At 41.0% G+C, this 25582-nt stretch overlaps 1 protein-coding gene across 2 annotated transcripts in view; it reads left to right on the forward strand.

Annotated features, from left to right (window-relative positions):
• The window catches only part of APOO (apolipoprotein O), a 58088-nt gene that overhangs the window by 21290 nt on the left and 11216 nt on the right, over positions 1–25582 (forward strand). The window contains exons 2-7 of one of the 2 annotated variants that reach the window (XM_060003125.1): positions 1178–1285; positions 2603–2722; positions 6424–6478; positions 9528–9623; positions 17788–17879; positions 21289–21369. In XM_060003125.1, coding sequence (XP_059859108.1) covers positions 1178–1285; positions 2603–2722; positions 6424–6478; positions 9528–9623; positions 17788–17879; positions 21289–21369 — 552 coding nt within the window. The remainder of the gene's footprint in view (positions 1–1177; positions 1286–2602; positions 2723–6423; positions 6479–9527; positions 9624–17787; positions 17880–21288; positions 21370–25582) is intronic. The other variant, XM_060003126.1, reaches the window with a different exon arrangement.

Here is a 25582-nt window from a genome sequence, read left to right on the forward strand (position 1 = left end):
GGGTTGTCTAGTTGGATGGCGGCATCATTCCTGAGAGAAGAAGTAGAGGAAGAGGAGGCATTTCTGGGGTAAGGATGCAAGATGGTCAAGTGCTGTGTATTAATTTTTAAAATGTGTCACTTTTAAAACTTTCTAGATTCCACAGCACACATTCACCTATCAGGCCTAGTATAGACTTGGAGGCACAGACAGGATCCTGATGAGTTGGTTTTGGGTGTTCTTGGTGTAGGGAGCTTGTGTCCCATCCAAGTGGAAATGTCCAGAAGTAATAGGATAAATGAGTTGGGAACTCAGGAGAGAGCTCTGGGCTGGAGCTGCATATCTAGGGGTCACGCTTCATGTTGAAGCCATGGGCATGAGTGACCTAGTCAGGGAGAGCAAGGCACAGAAAGAGACTGAGTTTGGGAACTGAGGCTGGGAGAGAGGGGTTCTGAGTGGGAATGGAAAGGGAGAGCTGCTCAAAGTTTGATTATTGGAATTATCGAAAGAATCTTCACCCTGTTCAATGAATTACTAGGTGAGATCATTAAAAACTCCTTCCCGGGCTTCCCTGGTAGCGCAGTGGTTAAAGAATCCACCTGCTAATGCAGGGGACACGGGTTCAAGCCCTGGTCCGGGAAGATCCCACATGCCGCGGAGCAACTAAGCCCGTGTGCCACAACTGCTGAGCCTGCGCTCTAGAGCCCAAGAGCCACAAGTACTGATCCTGTGTGCCACAACTACTGAAGCCTGTGCGCCTAAACCCCATGCTCCACAACAAGAGAAGCCACTGCAATGAGTAGCCCGCGCAGCACAACCAAGAGTAGCCCCCGCTCGCTGCAACTAGAGAAAGTCCGTGCATGGCAACGGAGACCCAATGCAGCCAAAAAAAAAAATCTCCTTCCCCTGTTGTTATTGGGGAGGGTAGGGGAGGTGTATCTTTTATTTTCCTTGAAAGGCTAAGTAGAAAACTCAGGAACTACTGTTTTGGAAATGAAGATAAAGGTGACCTGGAATTTTAAGTCCACGAGAACATGTTCTTTTTTTTTCTGACTTCCATAAAACTTTGGGAATACATTTCTCATAACGCGCAATAAGCCTCTCAGGGCAGGAGTGGCTGAGGTTGCAAATGTGCCCACGTTATGTACCTTCAGTTTGTAGAACTGAGAGAAGGCTTAAGATTGTTTCTGTGTTTCAGGTAATTCAGAGGTCTGTGGGGCCGGCCAGCCTGAGCCTGCTCACCTTCAAAGTCTATGCATCAGCAAAAAAGGACTCATCTCACAAAGCTGCTGTGAAGGTTAATGAGGTAACGTGATACATTTTGAATATGTGATTTGCTTACTATGGGAAGCATACAAATTGAATATCAGGAAGATAGGACAATTCAGAAGATATTTAAAAGGAGGAAATAGTGCTTCCTTGTGGGAAGCTGCTAGACTATGGCTTTTTCAACTTTAATTAATGGTACTTAGCTAAGGACATAATTAAGGAATATTTCCTAGATTTTTAGTGGGGAATCTGCTCTGTCCCAGTAGATTGCAAGCACAAGTCACTTCTAAGTGATCTGCCTGCTTCCAAACTGCTTATCAAGCCAGGAAAACATTCACATTTTTCCCTCTCCTAAGAAATTAAAGACCAGGGTTCATCCTGCTTCTTGGCTGGATTAGAGGCTCATAAGTAGATGCTTAATAAATACTAAATAAATAAAACAGGAAATCAGGGCTTCCCTGGTGGCGCAGTGGTTAAGAGTCCGCCTGCCGATGCAGGGGACACAGGTTTGTGCCCTGGTCCGGGAAGATCCCACATGCCGCGGAGCAAATGGGCCCATGAGCCATGGCCACTGAGCCTGCGCATCCGGAGCCTGTGCTCCGCAACGGGAGAGGCCACAACAGTGAGAGGCCCGCATACAGCAAAAAAAAAAAAAAAAACAGGAAATCATCTCTCCATTGTTTACATTCCTTTTTGTCTATACTTCCCACTGATTATTTTAGATATTTGGTTTCTTTTGACTTTGAGTAAAGTGTCATAAAGATCTACCTTCAGTTATGGTCAGGGTTACTTGAATGGTGTTTACCTAAAGCTAAATAGCTTGTTTTTTTGCCCTTTACTCTCTTCTTCTCAGGCCTTGAGACAGTGGCATTTTTGAGGGTGAAGAAGGCAGCCAGTGGTGGCTGTGAAATGTTTCCTCTCTGGTGGGGAACAAACCTGCTATTCTGCTTTGATTAGCACTAGACTGATCACTAGAGCTAAGTCATATGCTATTCAGTTATCCTCAAGCTTTTTTTTCCTATCCCACCTCCGACCCACCATTTATAGTAATAGAATCCTTTTTCCAAACTAAATCTAAGATGAAATAACAAATACTAATATATAAAATGGGTAAAAGGGGACTACTTTATCTGCTATGAGTAGGGTTGGGGGAGGCTAGGACACCTCATAGCCCTGCTCTCTTGGCCTTGTCCTTATTGATTAAGGTGCAAAGATCGTCTGAAGCAAGGTTCAGGGTGCACATAACCCTTATTCACTGTAGTTTGTGAATTATTACAAATTTAATAATTGATTGTTATTTCATTACTGTATACACTTCTTAATTTCTTTTTATTTTGTTTTTCAATCTTTGCAGCTTTCACTCTACTCTGTTCCTGAGGGTCAGTCTAAATATGTGGAAGAGCCAAGGACCCAACTTGAAGAAAGCATCTCCCATCTCCGACATTATTGCGAACCATATACAAGTTGGTGTCAGGTACAGAGAGCTGTTCTGAAAATGGAATGAATGCATTTCTGTTTAGAGTCAGTAGTAAAAAGTCTGTACTGGCTGCATGTTTTCAGAAAAAGGCACAATAAGGGGCCCCAACTTAAGAGTGCCTGACTTAAAAATGTTCATCAGTGCCATCTCTGGAGTGGAGCAGAGAGCCCTAGCTTCCTGGTGGCAGCTGTCGCCATAGCTGCAGAGAGAGTTTCCCTCCCACTGGGCAGCCTGTGTCACGTTGACTAGAGAGCAGAGGCCCATGGTACCTATCTTTTTTTTTTGGGCAGGCCATTTGGCTTGTGGGATCTTAGTTCCCCGACCAGGACTTGAACATGGGCCACGGCAGTGAAAACGCCGAGTCCTAACTACTGGACCACCAGGGAATTCCCCCATGGTGCCTATCTTGTTGGTTGCGGCTATGAAAACATTATTGTCCACCAGGGGAGGATATGGGGCTGGAACTATGTAAACATTTATATCAAAATTAGGAAGTTTCTCTCCCCACAGAGATTCTGCAAGTCAGTACCACTTTATTTTATTTTTTAATTAATTATTTATTTATTATTGGCTGTGTTGGGTCTTTGTTGCTGCATGCTGGCTTTCTCTAGTTGAAGCGAGCCGGGGCTACTCTTCGTTGTGGTGCGCAGGTTTCTCATTGAGGTGGCTTCTCTTGTTGCGGAGCACGGGCTCTAGGTGCACGGGCTTCAGTAGTTGTAGCGCGCAGGCTCAATAGTTGTGGCTCACGGGCTCTAGACCGCAGGCTCAGTAGTTGCGGCATACGGCCTTAGTTGCCCTGCGGCATGTGGGATCCTCCTGGACCAGGGCTCAAACCCGTGTCCCCTGCATTGGCAGGCAGATTCTTAACAAGTGTGCCACCAGGGAAATCCCAGGATTTCCCTTTAAACAGGAATGGGTACAGAGGATTTTGAATGCTATAATAGGAGGGTAGATAACTACAACAGGGTGGAATTACATACTTGAGTACTTAACTGTTTCCCTTAGTGACCAAAGATCTGCATGTACAGATTGACTTTTACTGCTCAGGTTTTAAATCAGGCATTTGTCATTATGTTCATGAAAGCATGTGTGCAATTTTTAACATTGGAAACCAAAATTTACAGTCTACAGAATGTTTTCGTGGGCTTTGATATGTATATTTGCCACACTTGATCTTGATTTTGAAAACTGATGACAAAGTAAAAGAATGTAGATGTGTGTGACGTGGTCTAGATTTACTTTGCTTGAGATGATAAACTCAATTTTCATCCAGAACTTGTTTTAGAATTTTTAATTTCCACTGTCTGTGCCAATGCTGAACTTTTGTTCACCAATTTAGAAAGAAAATAGCATAAATCAGGCCATTATACTAAAGTACCGTAACCATATTATTGAGTTATGAAATACCTAAAGACTTTATACATAATGTGTTGTAACACACTTAAACTTTATTCTCTTGTTCTAGAAGATTTTTTAATTTTAACATCTTTATTGGAGTATACTTGCTTTACAATTGTGTGTTAGTTTCTGCTTTATAACAAAGTGAATCAGCTATACATATACATATATCCCCATATCTCCTCCATCTTGTGTCTCCTTCCCACCCTCCCTATCCCACCCCTCTACGTGGCCACAAAGCACCGAGCTGATCTCCCTGTGCTATGCGGCTGCTTCCCACTAGCTATCTATTTTACATTTGGTAGTGTCCATTGCCACTCTCTCACTTTGTCCCAGCTTACCCTTCCCTCTCCCCGTGTCGTCAAGCCACTATGGAGAATAGTATGGAGGTTCCTTAAAAAACTGAAAATAGGGGCTTCCCTGGTGGTGCAGTGGTTGGGAGTCCGCCTGCTGATGCAGGGGACACAGGTTCGTGACCCGGTCTGGGAAGATCCCACATGCCACGGAGCAGCTGGGCCCGTGAGCCATGGCCGCTGGGCCTGCGCATCCGGAGCCTGTGCACCACAACGCGAGAGGCCACAACAGTGAGAGGCCCATGTACCGCAAAAAAAAAAAACAAAAAAAAAAACCAAACTGAAAATAGAACTACCATACATCCCAGCAATCCCACTCCTGGCCATATACCCTGAGAAAACCATAATTCAAGAAGAGTCATGTACCACAATGTTCATTGCAGCTCTATTTACAATAGCCAGGACATAGTGTCCATCAACAGATGAATGGATAAAGAAGGTGTGGCATATATATACAATGGAATATTACTCAGCCATAAAAAGAAACAAAATTGAGTTATTTGTAGTGGATGGACCTAGAGTCTGTCATACAGAGTGAAGTAAGTCAGAAAGAGAAAAACAAATACTGTATGCTAACACATATATATGGAATATAAAAAAAAAAAAGGTTCTGAAGAACCTAGGGGCAGGACAGGAATAAAGCCGCAGAGGTAGAGAATGGACTAGAAGATTTTTAAACCATCTGCCGGTGGTTAAGATAAGGTCAGCACATTTGCAAATATTTCTGTATCATGTAGGCATGACTACTGTTATTTCTCTCGCTCTTTTTTTTTTTGTGGTTATAAACGTACTTTATCTCTACCTTTCAACCCAAGGTTGCTTTTTGGTTTTTACATTTTCATCTGTGCATGATGCTTAGTGCAACAAAACCCCTCAGAATAGTTATCAACATGTTTATTTGTACTAGTTATATGTAAAAAAAGCTTTTTTGTGTGATTACACTGGTTTTATTTTCCTATAGATTGAAGTCTTCATGAATGAAAATTTTTCTCATTCCTGGCTCCATTTTCAGGCCTACAAGTTCTAGTCCCTTTCTTCAAGAGCTGATTTAATTTTTCTTCATAGTAAACAGATTATGCTAGCAAAAGAAGTGGGCAGTCAGTCTAGACATTGATCTGTAGTTTTTCTCTTTTCATGTGCAGAAAAAAACTAATAATGGATTTTAATGAAGCAGTACTCAGGTTTTTTTAATGTTCTTTATGTCCTCCGCCAAATTCAGCACTTATTATTTAAGGCCATTTAACAGTATTAGGATAACTTGCTCTGACTTGAACTGAATTAAAATAAACAAATCCTTTTCCATGTGACAGCAGGTTCTGATATCTTCTGATACCCACATATCTCTTTTCCCATCTTTACTGTACACTTTTTGAAGTAGTCCCTTGCTTTCTTTAGGATCATCTGATGTTCATGTACAAAGCCTTTTTACTGTTGTGGTTAAGAGAATGTTAAATACTTCATTTGCTCAATTGGGGTAAATGTTTCTCCAAACCTGGATATAGACTCCTTTGTCCCATTAAAGCTGGTCATTCCTGCTTCAAATGGGCAGTTTTCAGATATAGGCTCTAAAATCATGGCAAATCAGGAAATAGACTTAATATGAATGATTTAATCTCACAGGGAAAGAATATCCACTTTAATTATCAAGGGGATTGATTTTTTTTCGTCCTCCTCAATTTCAATAGAAGAACGAAAAGGCTGGGTTGTTGAAACCACTCTACTTGAAATGTTTGCTTCCTGTGGCAATAATAAGCCATTCTGCTGAGCAATTTGTGGTGAAGGGGAAATTAGAAAAGGAAAAACAACGCAAAAAACCCAGGTAGAGAGTATATCCCTTTGTTCAAAAGTGCTAATAACATGATAATTTATTCAGTAAAGACAAATATATTTATTGCTACTTTCTAATCAGCAAATCCTATTGATTCTTTTTTTTTCTCATCTTTTTAGGAAATGTACTCCCAAACTAAGCCCAAGATGCAAAGTGTGGTTCAGTGGGGGTTAGGTAAGTCGATTTTTAATTAGGCATAATCAGTTTGTTTGACATTGGATTCTTTTTTTTGTTTTTTTTTGGTTTTTTTGTTTTTTGACATTGGATTCTTTAACTGAGAGGCCATGGATGGGCTCCAGGAGATCTGTGAATTCCTTAAAATTGTATGTAGAATTTTAGAGCTATTTGGATTTTTCTGGAAAGAGAATCTATTTTTTTCATCAGATTTCAGAGAACTAGTGTCCCCAAACACTCAGGTAAGTCTCTTCAAGATCATTAGGATTGTTGGCCTAGCAGATGCAGATACACTGGATTTTCTTTCTTTAAATCTGTCTCCAGGTGCAATGTCCTAACTCATCTATAGGTTTTCAGAATCAGGATAGCTCATTGGCACAGCTATTAATACATGTTACAGAAGTTTAGAGGCAGGAAGGAACTGGGCTGGTGTGCCTAGGAAAGGCTTTATTGCATAATTCATAGTGTTCTTACATGTTTTCATTTGTTCTTTATCGCCTTTGATTGTTTTTCACATTCACTTAACACATACACTCATAAACTGGTTTCACAGTCTATGTTCTAACTAATATCAGGAACTGATAAATTTATAGACATTGATCATATTTCCCTTTATTGGACATCTCAGCCAGTCATCCTCTTGTTTTTACAAGTGTTTCCGTGACGATAAAATAAGCATGAGTACAATTTATTTCTTAGTGAAGATTATCATAGTATTGATGCACTGATACCCCTGAGACTACTATATAAGTAAATTCTTCATTTGAAGACAGACATATTAGTAGCTTACCACTTCTTTAAATTATTCATGTATGTTAATATCTTAATTTTATAAACACTTATTTAGTGCTTATTAGGTGTCAGGAACTAGTCTAAGTGCTTTGAAAGTATTAATTTATGTACAATCCTCATAACAACCTTGGCAGTTAGGTACTTTGCTACCTTCATTTTTTACCTGAGGAAGCTAAAGAACTCCTGATCTTTTATCTATATGTGTGACTGAGGTATCTCTTCATTGTCGCCTATCATTCCCCATTGATTCACAGCAGTAGGCAGTATTTGCAATATGAGTCTTTTTTTCCTTCTCCTGGACTCATAGTTACTGCAAAGACTTAAGAAGAAACGTTCCATTATGAGTTGCATTGTTGTCTGCCAAGGCAACCAGTCCATTTCCCAGGAGTCATAGCCAAGACATGTTGCTAGAAGCTGGGCTTCATATTTAGTGTAGTCTTACAGCATATCTTCTTTCCCATTTCTTTGTGATTTTCCCACTTTGGCTCAGCTCACCAAGGCATCTGGGTATCCTTCTATCACCTGCTCTGTGTGCCTGTCTAGAATTGAAAATACCATGCTGGTAGGCAAAAATAAAGGGAAGCAGAAAATTGCCTCAAATGACCCAGACAAGAGGATGAAAAGTTAAAACCAGGTTAAAGGCAAAATAAGTAAAAGGCCAGACAGGAATTGGTGCAAAGAACACAAGCCCTATAGTAGTATTTAAAATGATCACCACATTTCCCAAAGAAGCCAAGAAAAGGATAACTGGCACATGCCTAGTATTATCTAGACGAGAGAATTATTGAGTATTCCAGTTAATTCAGTTCCATGTACATCTGTTAAGTCACCATCATGGCAGGCATTGAAGAGAGAGGCTGATTGAGCCAGTGGTCACAGCCACTGAGGTGCATATAATAAAGTGTTCAATACTAGCACAAATACAGAGACAGTCGTAGATCACCATTGAAGGTACAGAGGAAAGAAACTAGTTTAACAGAGATTGGGGAGGTGGGAGCAGTCAGGGAAGGAGTTCTGAGATGAGTCTTGAAGGAACAGTTAGCCACACCAAAACATGGGGGTGGGAATTGGGAGGCATTCCACACAGAGGGCACAGCATGACCAAGGCTTGGAGTGCTGACTTAGTGTTGCGTGTGCCGGGAACTGGAAGCAGATCGGGAGTGCTGAAGATGAGGTTGAGAGACCTGCAGGCTTTTCAAGTCGTGACCTAGCTGAAATCCCTTTGTTAATTCATTCAGTATCCATTAACTCCTAGCAGGGCTTCAAATAAGTATCTGTTGAGTGAACATCCACTATTTACCACTGGGGGAAAATGACATAGAAGTCTAAGCAGTCCACCATTACGGAGCAGATATTCTCTTTGAGGAGACATAAAATATACCCTGAATAATTAAAAACAAGGGCCGTACAATTAGGCACCAAATGACAGTAGAGAAAATAACTATGGTGGGACTTTAGAGGAGAAAGAGAGGTGTGGGCTGATGAGTATAGGAAAGGCTTTTCTGAGGAGGTAGGACTTAAGCTAGCTTTTATTTGGTGGCATTGGCTCAGGGGAGAGGAGAGGCGGCCTCATGCGAATGAGGTCATAATGCATGGTCAGGCGTGGCAAGTAGACTCACATGTTGCATTTATTTGTATTTATCTATCAACAGCGACTATTTCCTGCATATACTTGCACTACAAATTTCCTTCATTATCCAGAGTTATTCTTGAGTTTAAATAATGAATTCAGATGGCAAAAGATACATTTTTTTTCCTGAGTCTAATGTATTTGGTTCCTGAATTTTAGAGAGCAAGCAGCAAAGCTTCAGATAGCGACAGATCTATCCAAAGATTTATCCAAATTTATTCTGTTTCTGTGTTTGGATAGCAAGGGATTCCTGTATTTGTCTTTCTACCCTTATGAATAATTGATTCAGATCTGTTGCCTTCAGGAATATGAAGGTAACCTAACATTACTTTATTGTCAGAATGTCATCAGGCTAAAAAGTGTTTGAAAATTGGATACTTGCGATGTAACTAGTAAATCATGTTTATCTCTTACATAAAAAGAACTTGTTGAAAAGAAGCATATTAACAGAAAGCAAAGAATACATTATTTGAGAAGCATTTGCTACTACATACGCTACTTATATTTGACTTTTTTGTTTTGTTCTTTTTGTTTATGTTTATGTTTAATTGAAGTATAGTTGATGTACATGTTTTGTTTTTTAATGAGCAATTTATAAAACTGTTTCCTGGTCTGATTCTATTATAGACAGCTATGAATATCTCCAAAATGCACCTCCTGGATTTTTTCCAAGACTTGGTGTTATTGGTTTTTCTGGAGTTGTTGGACTCCTTTTGGCTAGAGGTAGGTACAATTTTGTAGTTTTTTTTTTAAACAGTTCATAAGGGAGACATAACATATACATTTGATTCTTTCTTTTCACTTACCAGTTTTTGGAATAATGAGTTAGTTCCTGAATATGGCCTTCTTGATGTATAATTGATGTGGTTGTCTTCTCCAGTATATTTGATTTTAAACATATATAGAAATTGTAAAAAGATAAAATGAAAGAAATTATATACTTTTGGTTACAAAAAGAAAACTCAAAATGGATTAAAGACCTAAATGTAAGGCCAGACACTATCAAACTCTTAGAGGAAAGCATAAGCAGAACACTCTATGACATAAATCATAGCAAGATCCTTTTTGACCCACCTCCTAGAGAAATGAAAATAAACAACTGGGACCTAATGAAACTTCAAAGCTTTTGCACAGCAAAGGAAACCATAAACAAGACGAAAAGACAACCCTCAGAATGGGAGAAAATATTTGCAAATGAAGCAACTGACAAAGGATTAATCTCCAAAATTTACAAGCAGCTCATGCAGCTCAATATCAAAAAAACAACCCAATCCAAAAATGGGCAGAAGACCTAAATAGACATTTCTCCAAAGAAGATATACAGATTGCCAACAAACACATGAAAGAATGCTCAACATCATTAATCATTAGAGAAATGCAAATCAAAACTACAATGAGGTATCTCACCTCACACTGGGCAGAATGGCCATCATCAAAAAGTCTACAAACAATAAATGCTAGAGAGGGTGTGGAGAAAAGGGAACCCTCTTGCTCTGTTGGTGGGAATGTAAATTGATACAGCCACTATGGAGAGCAGTATGGAGGTTCCTTAAAAAACTAAAAATAGAACTACCATACGACCCAGCAATCCCACTACTGGGCATATACCCTGAGAAAACCATAATTCAAAAAGAGTCATGTACCAAGATGTTCACTGCAGCTCTATTTACAATAGCCGGGACATGGAAGCAACCTAAGTGTCCATCGACAGATGAATGGATAAAGAAGATGTGGCACATATATACAATGGAATATTAACTCAGCCATAAAAAGAAACGAAATTGAGTTATTTGTAGTGAGGTGGATGGACCTAGAGTCTGTCATACAGAGTGAAGTAAGTCAGAAAGAGAAAAACAAATACTGTATGCTAACACATATATATGGAATCTAAGAAGAAAGAAAAAAGATCGTGAAGAATCTAAGGGCAAGATGGGAATAAAGACACAGACCTACTGGAGAATGGACTTGAGGATATGGGGGGAGGGAAGGGTAAGCTGTGACAAAGTGAGAGAGTGGCATGGACATATATACACTACCAACCGTAAAATAGCTAGCTAGTAGGAAGCAGTCGCATAGCACAGGGAGATCAGCTCAGTGGTTTGTGACCACCTAGAGGGGTGGGATAGGGAGGGTGGGAAGGAGGGAGATGCAAGAGGGAAGAAATATGGGAACATATGTATATGTATAGCTGATTCACTTTGTTATAAAGCAGAAACTAACACACCATTGTAAAGCAATTATACCCCAATAAAGATGTTAAAAAAAAAAAAAAAAAGATCAGGGGCTTCCCTGGTGGCACAGTGGTTGAGAGTCCGCCTGCCGATGCAGGGGAAGCGGGTTCGTGCCCCGGTCCGGGAATATCCCACATACCGTGGAGCGGTTGGGCCCGTGAGCCATGGCCGCTGAGCCTGCGTGTCCGGAGCCTGTGCTCCGCAACGGGAGAGGCCACAGCAGTGAGAGGCCCGCGTACCGGGAAAAAAAAAAAGATCATTTTCTCTAATAAGAACCTACTGAATATCACAGGGAACTCTATTCAATACTCTGTGATGACCTATATGGGAATAGAGTATAGAAAAGAGTGGATATATGTATATGTATAACTGACTCACTTTGCTGTACAGCAGAAACTAACACAGCATTGTAAATCAACTATACTCCAATAAAAAAATTAATTAGAATAAAAAAAGAAAAAGAAATTAGTTATCCTTTATAGGCACATTTACTTGGTCAAATTCCTGTTGCTCTTTGATACAGAAAGAGTGAACTTTCATTAATGAAGATCTGTCACACCTGAGAAACTGTAAATGTTTCACTATTAAGATTAAGCTATTAGGGCTTCCCTGTTGGTGCAGTGGTTAAAAATCCGCCTGCCAATGCAGGGGATGTGGGTTTGAGCCCTGGCCTGGGAAGATTGCACATGCCACAGAGCGACTGGGCCCGTGCACCACACCTACTGAGCCTGCGCTCTAGAGCCTGCGAGCCACAACTACTGAAGCCCACGTGCCACAACTACTGAAGCCCATGCGCCTAGAGCCCATGCTACACAATAAGAGAAGCTACCTCAATGAGAAGTCCACGCACCACAACGAATAGTGGCCCCACTCTCTGCAACTAGAGAAAGCCCATGCACAACACTGAAGACCCAATGCAGCCAAAAATAAATAAAATAAATTTATATTAAAATAAAAGATCAGGCTATTATTCCTAGTAACAGTGATTTAATGGAGAGTTTATTAATTTCTTGATGTCTTGTACCTTCAGTCAGTGATGATAAAAACTTGTAAAAATACTTAAAATTAGGGACTTCCCTGGGGTCCAGTGGTTAAGAATCCACCTTCCAGTGCAGAGGACGCAGGTTCCATTCCTGGTCAGGGAACTAGGATCCCACATGCCACAGGGCAACTAAGCCTGCGTGACATAACTACTGAGCCCGCACACTCTGGAGCCTTTGCACCACAACTAGAGAGCCTGTGCATCACAGCTACTGAGCCCCTGTGCTCTAGAACCCACGTGCCATAACTAGAGAGAAGCCCGTGCGCTGCAACAAAGAGCCTGCATGCCACAAGGATCCCGCGTGCTGCAACTAAGACCTAATGCAGCGAAATAAATAAATATTTTTTAAAAATATACTTAAAATTAGGGGCTTCCCTGGTGGTGCAGTGGTTGAGAGTCCGCCTGCCGATGCAGGGGACATGGGTTCGTGCCCTGGTCCGGGAGGATCCCACATGCCATGGAGCGGCTGGGCCCGTGAGCCATGGCCGCTGAGCCTGCGCGTCCGGAGCCTGTGCTCCGCAGCGGGAGAGGCCACAACAGTGGGAGGCATGCGTACCGCAAAAAAATATATATATACTTAGAATTAAAAGCTAACAAATATCAACTTAAAGATATTACTACACCTTACTGCTGGATTACAAAACATTTATAGGAAATACAGGATGATAAAATACTTCATTATAATTAGATGAATTTATGAGCTACTTGAAGTTTCATTGATTGTAAAATTCAGGCTTCACAAAAATTCCTAAATTATAAAGATTATGAACCCTGTAATCGGTCCCCATAAAAGATAACTATAGAGACTAGTTTGATAACCATTTCTCAATATTAAAAACCTTCCTATACATGCTGGGGCTTCCCTGGTGGCGCAGTGGTTGAGAGTCCGCCTGCCGATTCAGGGGACGCGGGTTCGTGCCCCGGTCCGGGAAGATCCCGCATGCCTCGGAGCGGCTGGGCCCGTGAGCCATGGCCGCTGGGCCTGCGCATCTGGAGCCTGTGCTCCGCAACGGGAGAGGCCACAGCAGTGAGAGGCCCGCGTACCACAAAAGAACAAACAAACAAAAAAACCCTTCCTATACATGCCTTAACCGCACTTTTAGAATCTGGAAGAATGCTGCCCTGGTGCCACTCCCCCAGTGTGTGGAATGAACTCCTGTTGTAGTTTTTGTGTCCTCCTCCCGTCTTGTGCAGAATATATAAGAATTAAATGCAGTTTGTTGTTACTAATCAGCTTGGGCAATAGTTGAACCAGCTTTTTTCCCAAACTTCTTTCCCCTCCTTCTGTAAAGCTGTCTAGGAAAGCATTCCTATGTTATTTAGATAGTGTTTAGAATATATGAAGATCCCAAGGCCAGGGTGTTGGAATTTGACTGGGTGTTAGGGAGCCAGGAACGTGGAATCAAGTGAGATTAGCTTCCTCCTTCCCTCTCCATGGGTAGAGCACGTGGAGCAGTTTTACAGCCCTAAAGAGAGCTCCCTGTGCCATGTGTGCTCTTTAAACTGTGTTTATCTCCTGCACATCCACTGTGGTAACTGTCCTGCGGACGACTGGGGACTATGCTCTCCTGGGCAGAACAGCAGCAGAAGGACACCACTACTGCGGGTCCTTTGCCTTTGCTTTTGTTTTCTTGCTTGTTCCTCTCTCTTCTTCCTTTTCCTGAGAGGGCTCGGTTGTATTAAAATAATTTAAAACCTTAATTCTTTTTCAGAAAAGTACACATGCACACATACTCATGCGCACGTACCAAACAACAGAACTTTTCCCGTGGGTGCTGGGGTACAAGGGCCTGAGGTAAACAACATTGGGGTGGGGGGGGTCCCTAAGCAAGATGAGTGGGGAGTAGGAGGGTAGGTATGTTCATGGGTGGTCAGAATGATTTTCAGGCCCCTCCTGGTCCCCTATGCTGGCAGCAGTACGATGGGCTCAGAAGGTCCCTCCTGGTGGAGTTTCTTTTCTTCTTTTTTTTCAGTCTAACATTTTATTTATTTTAATTTTATTTTTTGATAAAAATTATATGTATTTATGGTGTACAACATGATGTTTTGATACACGTATACATAGTGAAATTATTACTAGAGTCGAGCTAATTAATATATCTTCTCATATAGTTACCTTTTTTGTGATGAGAGCACTTGAAATCTCCTCTCTTAGTAAATGTCCAGGGTTCAGTATTACTAACTGTGGTCATCATGCCGTTCATTCGATCTCTAGGCTTATTCATCCTACATAGCTGCACCTTTGTACCCTTTGACCAACACCTCCCCATTTCTCCCACCTCCCCACTCCTGATAACCACCCTTCTACTCTCTGCTTCTATGTATTTGACTTTTTTAGATTCTGCATATCAGTGAGATCTTGCACTGTTTTTTCTTTCTCTGTCTGGCTTATTTCACTTAGCATAATGTCCTCCAGGTTCATCCATATTTTTGCACATGGTACAATGTCCTTCCTTTTAAAGGCTGAATAATATTCCATGGTAAATATATACCACAATTTCTTTATCCATTCTTCCATTGAAAGACACTTAGTTTGGTTTCATGTCTCGGCTATTGTGAATAATGCTGCAATGAACATGGGATACTTCAAGATACTGATTTCATTTCCTTTGGGTATATACCCAGAAGAGGGATTGCTGGATCATATGGATAGGTTTCTTGAGCATTCAGCAGATAATGGTGGTGAGGGTGGCCAGGACTGTGGTGAGGACAAGAGGTACTTCTCTGGAAGAGAGATGAGTGGATGATCATTCAGAGGAAGTGGGCCCAACCAGGACACCCAAGGGTGGCAGGTGGTCGTTGCCCACCATTGTTGCCTTCTGGTGGCTCCCTGCAGCACTGACAGCCAGTGGTTCCCCTCTGGCAATGCTGATGGTTACAGTTTAGACCACTGGCTTCTTGGGAGGTGTGGGTGTGGAGATATGCAGGGAGACAGGGGATTGCACTTTCTTCCAGAAGTTCTGGGGCCCCCAGCTCATTGTGTGAACCACTAGGAGCTAGAAGCTCAAGAGCTGCTGCCTATCAGCTTTCCCTAGAGGAGTGAAAAGTGGCTGGTTGGAGGGTTTGCTGTCCTCCACCTGGTCCTCACCTTCATGAGCTGCCCAGGTGCTTAAAGCTTCAAGTGTACAGGTGGGCTTCCAGGGGTGTAAAAGGCTTTTCTCTTCTGGAGTAATTATAGCCTTTCAGTCAAGGCAATAGGACAGGGAGAGAAACATAATATTAAGAGTCTAGATTGATAGTATTTGTATTCTCTTCTGTAACCCCAGTTCCATTTTGGGGGATTTGTCTGTTTAAAGTTTAAGACCGATAAACAGCACTTACATTCTTCTTTGTAAATGTGAGTAACATACATTGCACTAGCATCTATATGCGTCCCATCTCAAAAACCCCGTGCCTCTGAGTGGAGACTGTTTCTTGTGTCAAGTCCATTTCTAGTGTATTCTCCAGTTTTACCCTCTACCAGTTTTCTTAATCTCATTCTCATTTCTCCCAGCTCTCCATCCTTCTGTCTGTTCATTTCCCCTTTCCCAGGGCTCTACGTATTCTCACAGTCTAGACTGAGACTCAGTCAACACAGCTGTTGTCTTGGGCCATGGCTCCACGCTCTCTTGGGTTTGACCCCCTTTGCCTGGGGTCCGTGTTGTCTTCTCCTAGATTTGCTGCCATGTTGTTGAACTACATGCTTAAGTCACTTTCAAAAAAGCCTATGTTGGAGGTAAACTTTCCAAGTTTTTGCAAGTCTGAAAGGACTCATACCTAGTGATCGTTTGGTTGGTTGTAGAATTTGTTCTCCATCAAAACTTTTCTGGCTGCATCTTCTAGCACCCAGCGTTGCAGGTGTGAGAGTCAGCAACCAGTCTGCGTTGATTGTTCCTTATGAAGTGATTCATTTTTTTCTTTTTTTCTGGAAGCTTTGAGGATCTTCTCTTAGTCTTCAATGTTCTAAACTTCCATGGTGCTGTGACTACATATAGATGTTTTCATTCTTTGGTTGGGCATTTTGGTAGCTTGCAGCCCTCAGCTGTTGGCAAATATATATCTTGTATTTATTTGAAAATTTCCTCTCATTCTTTTTCTTTCCTGAACTCGAATTCATTTGTGATTGAGCTATTTAAACTGACCCCATGTGTCTCTTGTATTTTCTTGACTATTTTATTCTTTTTGCATTAGTTTACTTTGGTCATTTCCAAGAGCTCTTTTCACAGAACTCATTTTTCTTTTAATGCAGTAGCTTCTTGAATTTATTGATGATACTTAATAACAGGTTTAGTTTTGTTTTTAAGTTCTTCTCTTTCCTTTAGGGTCATTTTTCCTTCTTGCTTGTCTTGATCTTCTCTTGTATGTTGCAGGCTTTCCTCAGCTTTCCTCAGTTGTACAGTCATGTTTAAGAACAAGGCAAAAAACAAAACAAGAAAGAACAAGGCAATTGAAACTCTAATAAGAACATTTTGTGTGTAGATGGGGCTTGCTGGCAAGCAGGTTCTCCCTCAGGGTGAGCCAAAAGGGGACTGCCCTTAGGTGGGGGGGTGACAGTGAAGGCTGGACTCTTCAGCACTAACACGCACATGCACTCACACCAGCTGTCTCGGTTCTCAGCAGCAAATCCATGGCATTTCTTTAGCGATACCCTGCCCCCCTTTTAAGATTTTGTCTGGCGAGATGGCATGGCCACAGGCAGTTTTGCACAGGCATGGCATGGAGGAAGGAGAGGCTCACCTGGTCCACGCACAGGACTTGTATTTCTCCCCCTATTTTGATCCCTGTTTGCCCTCTCCACCCTGCATGGTACCTGACATCTCTGGGCTGCCAGGGACATTCTGCTCCCTCCTCTGCTGTGGCCCCTCCTCAGGATTTAAAGGCTGTCTGTCCTTTTGCTCCCATCCACTCTCCGTTTTCTGAACCTTTGCTGACCCTTCTTAATAGCCAATAGCCCCTCCATACATTTTCTCTTCGTTGTGGGTTTATTATCTGTGTTTTATTCTTTTACTGTTATTTTTATGGGGTATTGGAAAGGAGAGGAGAGGAATGCTTGCATTCAGTATTTAAATAGGAAGCCAGTTTACTATGAAAGAATGTAAACCTTAGAAACCAAAATAATGTGTGGTTTTCTTTTTAAAACAATCTTTTTTTCTGTTTGCTTAGAAATGGTAGTTCTCTTGAAAACATTGTATTGATGAAAAAAGCCAGGTGCAAAAGACTACATATTATATAATTCCATTTATACGAAATGTCCAGAGTAGGCAAATCCATAGAGTTAGAAAGTAGATTAGTGGTTTCCTAGGGCTGGAGGTCATGGAGGAATTGGGGAGTGACTGCTCACAGATGTGGGGATTCTTTTTGGGTGATGACTTCTAAAATTGATTGTGGTGATGGGCTTGTACCTCTGTGAGTACACTAAAAGCCATTGAATGGTACAATTTAAGTGGGTGAGTTGTGTGAATTGTATCTTCCTAAAGCTATGAAAATGTGGTGGTCCTTTTTGGTTCATATATTAGGCACATTCTCTGTCAGTCTAAGACCAAAGAAGTCTTACTCAATGTTAGATATATGACACAAACTGTAATGGTAAAGATAATGAATACTCTGATGGTGTCCATAACCTTTTTTTTAATAGGTTCAAAAATAAAGAAGCTGGTGTATCCACCTGTTTTCATGGGATTAGCTGCCTCTCTTTATTATCCACAACAAGCCATTGTATTTGTCCAGGTAAGTTAGATTCAGTAAGCTTGCATGTCCTTTGTTCTTGCTTATGTATGTATGGGTTTACTGCTTAATTTAATTTTATTTTGCAGCCTTTCTAACACCAGACTAAAATTTGTTTGCACATATAAATGAACTACAACAAATTTAAATGTTTTTCTGCACTATGTACCTCAGTTCTGGCCCTCCTTCCAATGTCAGTATTCAGAGAATGCATGCTAATTTGAATATTAATCAAAGAAAATTTGCTATGCCTTATTTTTTTGCATAATTACATGGAAATCTAGAGACTCAAATTCCAAAGCTGCTAGTTACAGGTCATTCTCAGTTTGGGCTTATCTGGTCACAACCTGCCCTCCTTGGAGTTGCAGGCACGGGCCTGTGCTCTGGCCCTCTGCGCCTTCTCCCTCATCATGGTGCTAGCCTCGCTTTCCTTGCTGGGGACTACAGGGAGTGCAGTCCCTTCTGCTGGGAACGCCTTTCTCAGGGCTGTCAGTTGGCTGCTCCTTTCCTACCCTTCAGGCGTCAGTTTGATGGCATCCTGGCAAGTAGAACACAGTGGCAAGAACACGGGTGAAGCTGATGCCTTAGTCAGCTTGAGCTGTCGTAACAAAATACCACAGACTGTGAGGCTTAAATAACAGAAATTTATTTTCTCACAGTTCTGGAGGCTGGAAGTCCAAGATCAAGGTATCAGCAAGGTTGGTTTCTCCTGAGGCCTCTCTCCGTGACTTGCAGATGGCCACCTTCTCCCTGTGTCCTCACATGGCCTTGTCATTGTGCGTGCACTCCCCTGGTGTATCATCCTTGTCTTATAATGACACTAGTTAGATTAGAGGTCTACCCTTATGATGAACTTGACCTTAATTACCTCTCTAAAGGCCCTGTCTCCAAATACAGTCTACTGTATTAACACTGTGGGTTAGGGCTTCAGTATATGAATTTTGGGGGATACAATTCAGTCCATAACAGCTGGACCAGCAGTTCTCAGAGTGTAGTCCCTGGACCAGCAGCATCAGAATCACCTGGGAACTTGTTAGAAATGCAAATTTTCAGGCCCCAACCCGGACCTACTGACTCAGACACTGAGGGTTAGGGCCAGCAATATGTGGTTTAGCAAGCCCTCCGGGGGATTTTTAGCAAGCCCATAATATTTGAGAACCACTGATAAAGACTAGACTCTCTCAGGGCAGTGGTGTGTGGACTTAGTGCGACTCTACATGTAGAGTCCCTTGGAAAACTGCAAGAGCAAGGCAGACTTGAGGTTTTGAGGTCCTAGACAACTTACGGAGACAAGGACTCATTTGCCAGAATTGCCATCTCACACTGACACTTGGTCCTAGGAGGAATAGCAGTGCCATCACCAGATTTCGGCCCTGAGGGCTCTGAGCCAAAATGACCTGAAACTGTGCCCCCTGCAGTCCTTGTGACAGTATCGAGTCTACATTCCTAGACGGTGCTGCAGTTGCAGGTGGGAGCCCAGTGGCTCCAGCTGCGGGAAATTGTTGCCTTTGGTGGCAAATACCAGTAAGATCTTCATAGCATGGCCTTGTCATTGCTTACAGCAGTCCTGGAGGCAGACAGTTACTGATCCTCTGCCTGCTTCAGCCCCAGCTCTGGAACAGTGAATCGTGTCTGCCTGCCCTAGATCATAAAAATAATCAAACATCATCTCAGTCTGTTATGGTTTAAATAGTAAATTGGCTGCTGGCTGAGAGGCATATGTGGCTGCCCTCTGAGTAGAGGCCTTTTTTTATCTTATATGCCACAGCATATGTTGCAAAAGATTTTTTATATTCACAACCAAGATAGTAGCATGCAAATCTGAGTTGTATTCTAATTTATTTTTAAAGTCAGGGGGAAGGAGTTTTGTCTTTTATTTTGTACCTAGGGTAAGCCAGAGCAAAGCAATTAACTAGTTTCACTAGATATAAAACATTAGTGATCTGTTTGGGATGATGAAAACGTTTTGAAAATGGATGGTGGTGATGGCTGCATAGCATTGTGAATGTAATTAATGCCACTGAATTGTACACCTAAAAGTGGTTCAAATGGTAAATGTTATGTGTATTTGCCACAATAAAACAAAACAACATCAGCGACTGAAAGAGAATTTCTGATACCGTTTTAGTGTCATTTAGTTCCTATTTCACAGTTTCTTTTCTACTTCCTCTTCTTTTTTTTCTTTTTTTTTAATGAATGCCATGACCTTGGACAAGCCACTTAATCACTTATATTCTGTTTTCTGTTCAGTAGTGTTTGGAGAAAAGTACTGTAAGAAAACCCTTAAAGTGATGGCAAATATTATTTTTCTCTCAAATTTAAAGCACTGAAAACAGTGCCATACTCATGATAAATGCTTGATATGTCTACCAGTGGATGTGAGAATCATATCATGTCCTAAGAACAGTTGGAGCAACTGGAAGAATATAACTTCTAAGAAACCAGCATGTTGCAGCAACCCCTGGATTTACTAGCGCTGTGATCTTAGTCACTCGGCCTCTGAATATTTCCTTACAGTCTTTGCCTACTTACCACATAGGGTTGTTATATAGAATAGAGATAAATCATGTGAATGTGCTTTGTAAAGTAAAATGCTATACACAGACAAATTATTATAAAAACTAGGAAGAGAATAATAACTGCTTTCAGAAAATTGAAGTACTGTCATTTAGAAGAATAATCAATATGGTCATAAGTAGGACGAACGAATGCAAATTATTGGAAGCATTTTTTTTTAAGAAAGCTCAATACTTAAAAAAAAAGTTTCCAACAATTAAAGCCAACAGGCCAAAGTTGGACAAGTGCATTTTAAGGTAGTGAGCTCACTGACCCCAAAATATTCTCTGACCCTGGGGCCTACCTCTCAGGATGTTGTAGAAAGGATTTTGAAACAGGAGGCAAAATCGCTGTAGAAACTCGAAGACTTTATGTTTTGAGGGATCTGGAAAGACTGAGAGTATCTTTACTGGGCTCACCTATTTTTTTTACCTAGCCCCAAAAATGAATGATTGATTTTAAGCTTGATTTTCAGACTTGTTTGGCTGTTACATGCTAGATGTGATAGGTAGAAGCCTTCCTTCTTGTCTGATCTTCAGGCATTTCCCATATCAGTAATGATCTACATTTTTTTTCCTTGAAATTGTGAAAGTTTGAAATATACACCTATAATTTATGGCAAATTATTTTAAACAGTAACTATACACTGGGAAGCTATTTTTTCTTTTTATGCTATCATTCTTACTATCTTTTATTTGCTTACATTGCACAGTTTTAATGTGTATGTTCCAAGATTCCTTTGTTTGTCGTATGCTTAAATACAGTTCTTTTGGAAACAGGGCAAAAGAAAACAAAATTCTCTTCCTTACTACTTCATGTATGGAATAGCAATGTATCTTTTATATTTTGTTTCAAGGTCAGTGGGGAGAAATTATATGACTGGGGTTTACGTGGATACATAGTCGTAGAAGATTTGTGGAAGGAGAACATTCAAAAGGTGAGAAAGATCTTTTTCATTATCTTCCTTTTGGTTTAAATATGTGGTTTCTCTCAGGTTTTATAAAATTCTTGATGCCCTGTTGCTTGCTCTTGCTTTTTCTGTTTGTATTTCCTTATGCTTCTAGCTCAGATTCTCTGGTGGCCTTTATTGGAGGAGCAATAGAACCTCTGTGCATTTGATTATTTTCAGCAGGGCTGAATAAGTGGGGGCCATAAAATACATTCCACCCCAGTCTTAGACCATAATTTCCACTGTATTGTATTTACAGTTTGCTCAAAGTGTTGCATATTATCTGAAAGTTTTATCAAAACTAGATTCAGGGCTTCCCTGGTGGCGCAGTGGTCGAGAGTCGGCCTGCCGATGCAGGGGACACGGGTTCGTGCCCCAGTCTGGGAAGATCCCACATGCCGCGGAGCGGCTGGGCCCGTGAGCCATGGCCGCTGAGCCTGTGCATCCGGAGCCTGTGCTCCACAACGGGAGAGGCCACAACAGTGAGAGGCCCGCGTACCGCAAAAAAAAAAAAAAAAAAAAAAACTAGATTCAAAGGGAACATGCTATGCTCCCAGCAAAAGACAAATAACCGAGACTCCTCTTGATATTTCATTCACCATAGGCTTTGTTCTTCGCTTTATCAGTACTGTCCAGTTAAGGGCAAATACGGGACCAGCCACCAGTTACAGGCCATTGTGCTGACTGGTGGGCAAACAGCAGAGGGGAAAAGGTTGTGGAATTATAAGGACAGGTCATTTTTTTGTCTCTTCTCACAGCCACTTAGCTGATTAAATGTTGCCTATGTTTGCTGGGACATTCTCTCTTTCCTCTGATAAGGATTAGAGAATATAGAACAAGGCATCATGCCTCCTCCAAGCACTCAGAGGCACAGCTCGATAAGGAAGAATTAGGGTTCTTATTATTAACATACCTTCTGTATCATAGAATACTTTTGACTCCTGTCATCTCAAATCAGAATACCCTTTTAAAAAATATAAATACCTAGGGAATTCCCTGGTGGTCCAGTGGTTAGGCTCCGAGCTTCCACTGCAGGGGGCATGGGTTCGATCCCTGGTCGGGGAACTAAGATCTCGCATGCTATGCGGCATGGCCCATAAATAAATAGATAGATAAATAGATAAATACATACATACCTATCTCAAAACCCAGGATTTCAAACTGGAATTTGGAAGTAACATTAACAGAATAAATTATAAGCCCTCCTCATTAGTTACATAAATAATCTTCCAGTGAAATCTTAAGACTAATTATTGTACTGGTGATTTGTAAATGAATTAGTCTCTGTTGAGCCTGTTTAAACTAGCTCTTGAGTAGGAAGTTCTATATTCATATCAAGTGCCCTTTGGCAATCCCTTTTAAAGAATAAATGCTCATAGTTTTATTTTCATTTCTCTGACATTTTCTTTGGAAGCTTTCTTTCCTGTTTAAAAAATTCCTGAAGTCCACACTGAGTTTAATATGGGAAAGGAAACAGAATGTCAGGAAAACTATACACAGCCTTAGAAAGAAATGTAGAAAATGAAACTCCTCCTCAGTTCTGAGTGCTCACTGTGGTGTCAGTGCAGAACCGATGCACATGAAAGCTATGGTGGAGGGGATCCCCTGGGAGCCTCTGAGCGCTCACTGTGGTGTCAGGCAGACACGTGCACACCAATGGGACTGTGGTTGGAATGCAAGCTAAGCAGAACAGCATTTTATTGTAATTTGAAAACGTTGGATATTACAGCTACTCGTATTTACATGCAAGTCTTTGGGGAGCTAGATAGTAAAGATGCCTAATTAGCCTGGGGTTGGTCTGCATGTCGTCTCTGGTCTTCCTTCTATGCTCTTGCCCTCTTGAGCGTCACTGAGAGCTTAGTGTTCTTCCATTCACTTACTCTCAAAGCACAGTTGTCCTGACAGCTATCTGTTGTGCATAGAAGATAATAAAATGGATGTTGACTACTTAAACATTTAGCACAAGTTTTAAATGAAAAATATCAGAAGGCCTTATTAATTCAAGATTTGATATAGTTAGATTTGGGGAATTATTTGATATGTACATACTTTTGGTGGTAAATAGTCAAAGAAATTTGTGGACATTGTGTTTAAAATGGGGCCCTGAGGGACTTCCCTGGTGGTCCAGTGGTTAAGGTTCTGTACTTCCAGTGCAGGGGAACTAGATCCCCGCATTCCACAAGTTTCTTTGACTACTTACAACCAAAAGTAGGTACATCTGTTACATTATTATAGTACAAACAATTATGAATCAGATTGCACCTAATTGAGACTGGTAATTGAAGCCTAACTTGAAAACCAATTTCCAGACATGCTAAGAAACAGACAAATATCTCCTCCATGAGGTGTTCTTCAGTTCCCTTCAAAGAATTCCCGGGCCCCCAAAGATTCCTGTTCCAGGGTAGCTTAAGTCTTTGCTCTCGTTAATAAAGCAAAAACAAACAAAAAATACTGAAACCCACAAAGTCCAACAAGTGGGGGGCAGGGAAATCAATAAAAGACAATGGCATTTCACGATCAAATAATGGGGCCCTGAAATTTTAAGTGGTATGAATGATGGTTCAGTTCTCAGTTATATTATTTCCCATGGAGCTGTATTACTCTCAGAAACCATCAGTCTGTGGCATTTTTTGCTCTGCCACATCTCTTTTCCCTTTTAGGAATTAATTCTAAATGTTTGCACTGAGTCTTCTATCAACGAAGTTTGGATGAGGTGGTCTTTCAGTCCTGTCATTGGTCAGTGAAGAGGAATTTATCTGCTTCAGCTAAAATGAATTCTTTGTCTGAACTGTGAAGCAAAGATGGGTGTGTCCAGAAATATTGTCATCATAATGGGTCTAGGTTTTTTTTTCTTTTTTTGAGATAAAAGAACATATAAAAATATGTCATAAAATACAACATATATAATATAAAATAACTGCATATATATGTATATTTACAGTTTAAAATCCAACAATATAATGACCATACATACACCAACAAACCATCCATCTTTAAAAATAGGAAATTACCAATGTCTTCCAAGTTCTTCCTGGGCCCTTCCATCTCCCCAGAGAGAACCACGATCCAGAATTTTGTGCTTTTCATTCCATTGTTTTTCTTTAAACTTTTTCTTTTAGTTGAACCACATAACGTATTTATTCTAAAACACTGTAGTTGAGCTTGCCTGTTTTTTGCCTTTATAATATAAATATCAAATATACATATAAATAAATATATAGTTTAGATGGAGTCTTACTATATGTGTTATTTTGCAAGTTGTTTTGTTCCCTAAACATTATGTTAATGGGTTGTGTATGCCCGTAATTTATTAATTTACACTGCTATGGAATATTTCTTTGTGGGAAAATACCCATGTTGATGGCTAACTAGGTGGCTTTCAGTATATTGTCGTTGCACACACAGCTTTGAGCATATTTCTGTACATGTGTCATAGTTTATTAAGAGTTTCTTAGGCCAGGGACTTCCCTGGTGGCACAGTGGTTAAGAATCTGCCTGCCAATGCAGGGGACACGGGTTCGATCCCTGGTCCGGGAAGATCCCACACGCTGCGGAGCAACTAAGCTTGTGCACCACAACTACTGAGCCCACATGCTGCAACTACTTGAGCCTGCGCGCCTAGAGCCCGTGCTCCACAACAAGAGAAGCCACTGCAACGAGAAGCCCATGCACTGCAACAAAGAGTAGCCCCCACTTGTCATAACTAGAGAGAGCCCGCACTCAGCAACGAAGACCCAACGCAGCCAAAAATTAAATTAAATTAAATTAAATTAAATTAAAAAAAGAGTTTTTCTAGGCCAGGATTCCTAGTTCATAATGTCTGCACATCAATTTTACTAGATGACAAGTTTTCCATTTTTGCCAGTCTGGTGCCTTTGAAATAGTTTTTCACTGTGGGGTGTGTTTGTGTGTTTGTGTGTGTGTGTGTGTGTGTGCGTGCGTGTGTATGTCTTTACTTTGTTCCCCAGTTTTTATTTTGAAAAAATATTTCAAAACTACAGAACAGTTGCAGGAATAGTATAATGAATATACCCTTCACATAGATTCGCCAATTAACGTTTTGCTACATTTGCTTTGTCTTTTTACACATGCTTGGGTGCTCACACACATGTGTATTTTATTTTTCTGAACCATTTGAGAGTTAGTTGTAGATACTGCGCTTTCTACCCATATCTAATTCAGCATATATTTCTAAAGAACA

The sequence above is a fragment of the Delphinus delphis genome, chromosome X (genome assembly GCF_949987515.2).
Source record: "Delphinus delphis chromosome X, mDelDel1.2, whole genome shotgun sequence".
NCBI lineage: Eukaryota > Metazoa > Chordata > Mammalia > Artiodactyla > Delphinidae > Delphinus > Delphinus delphis.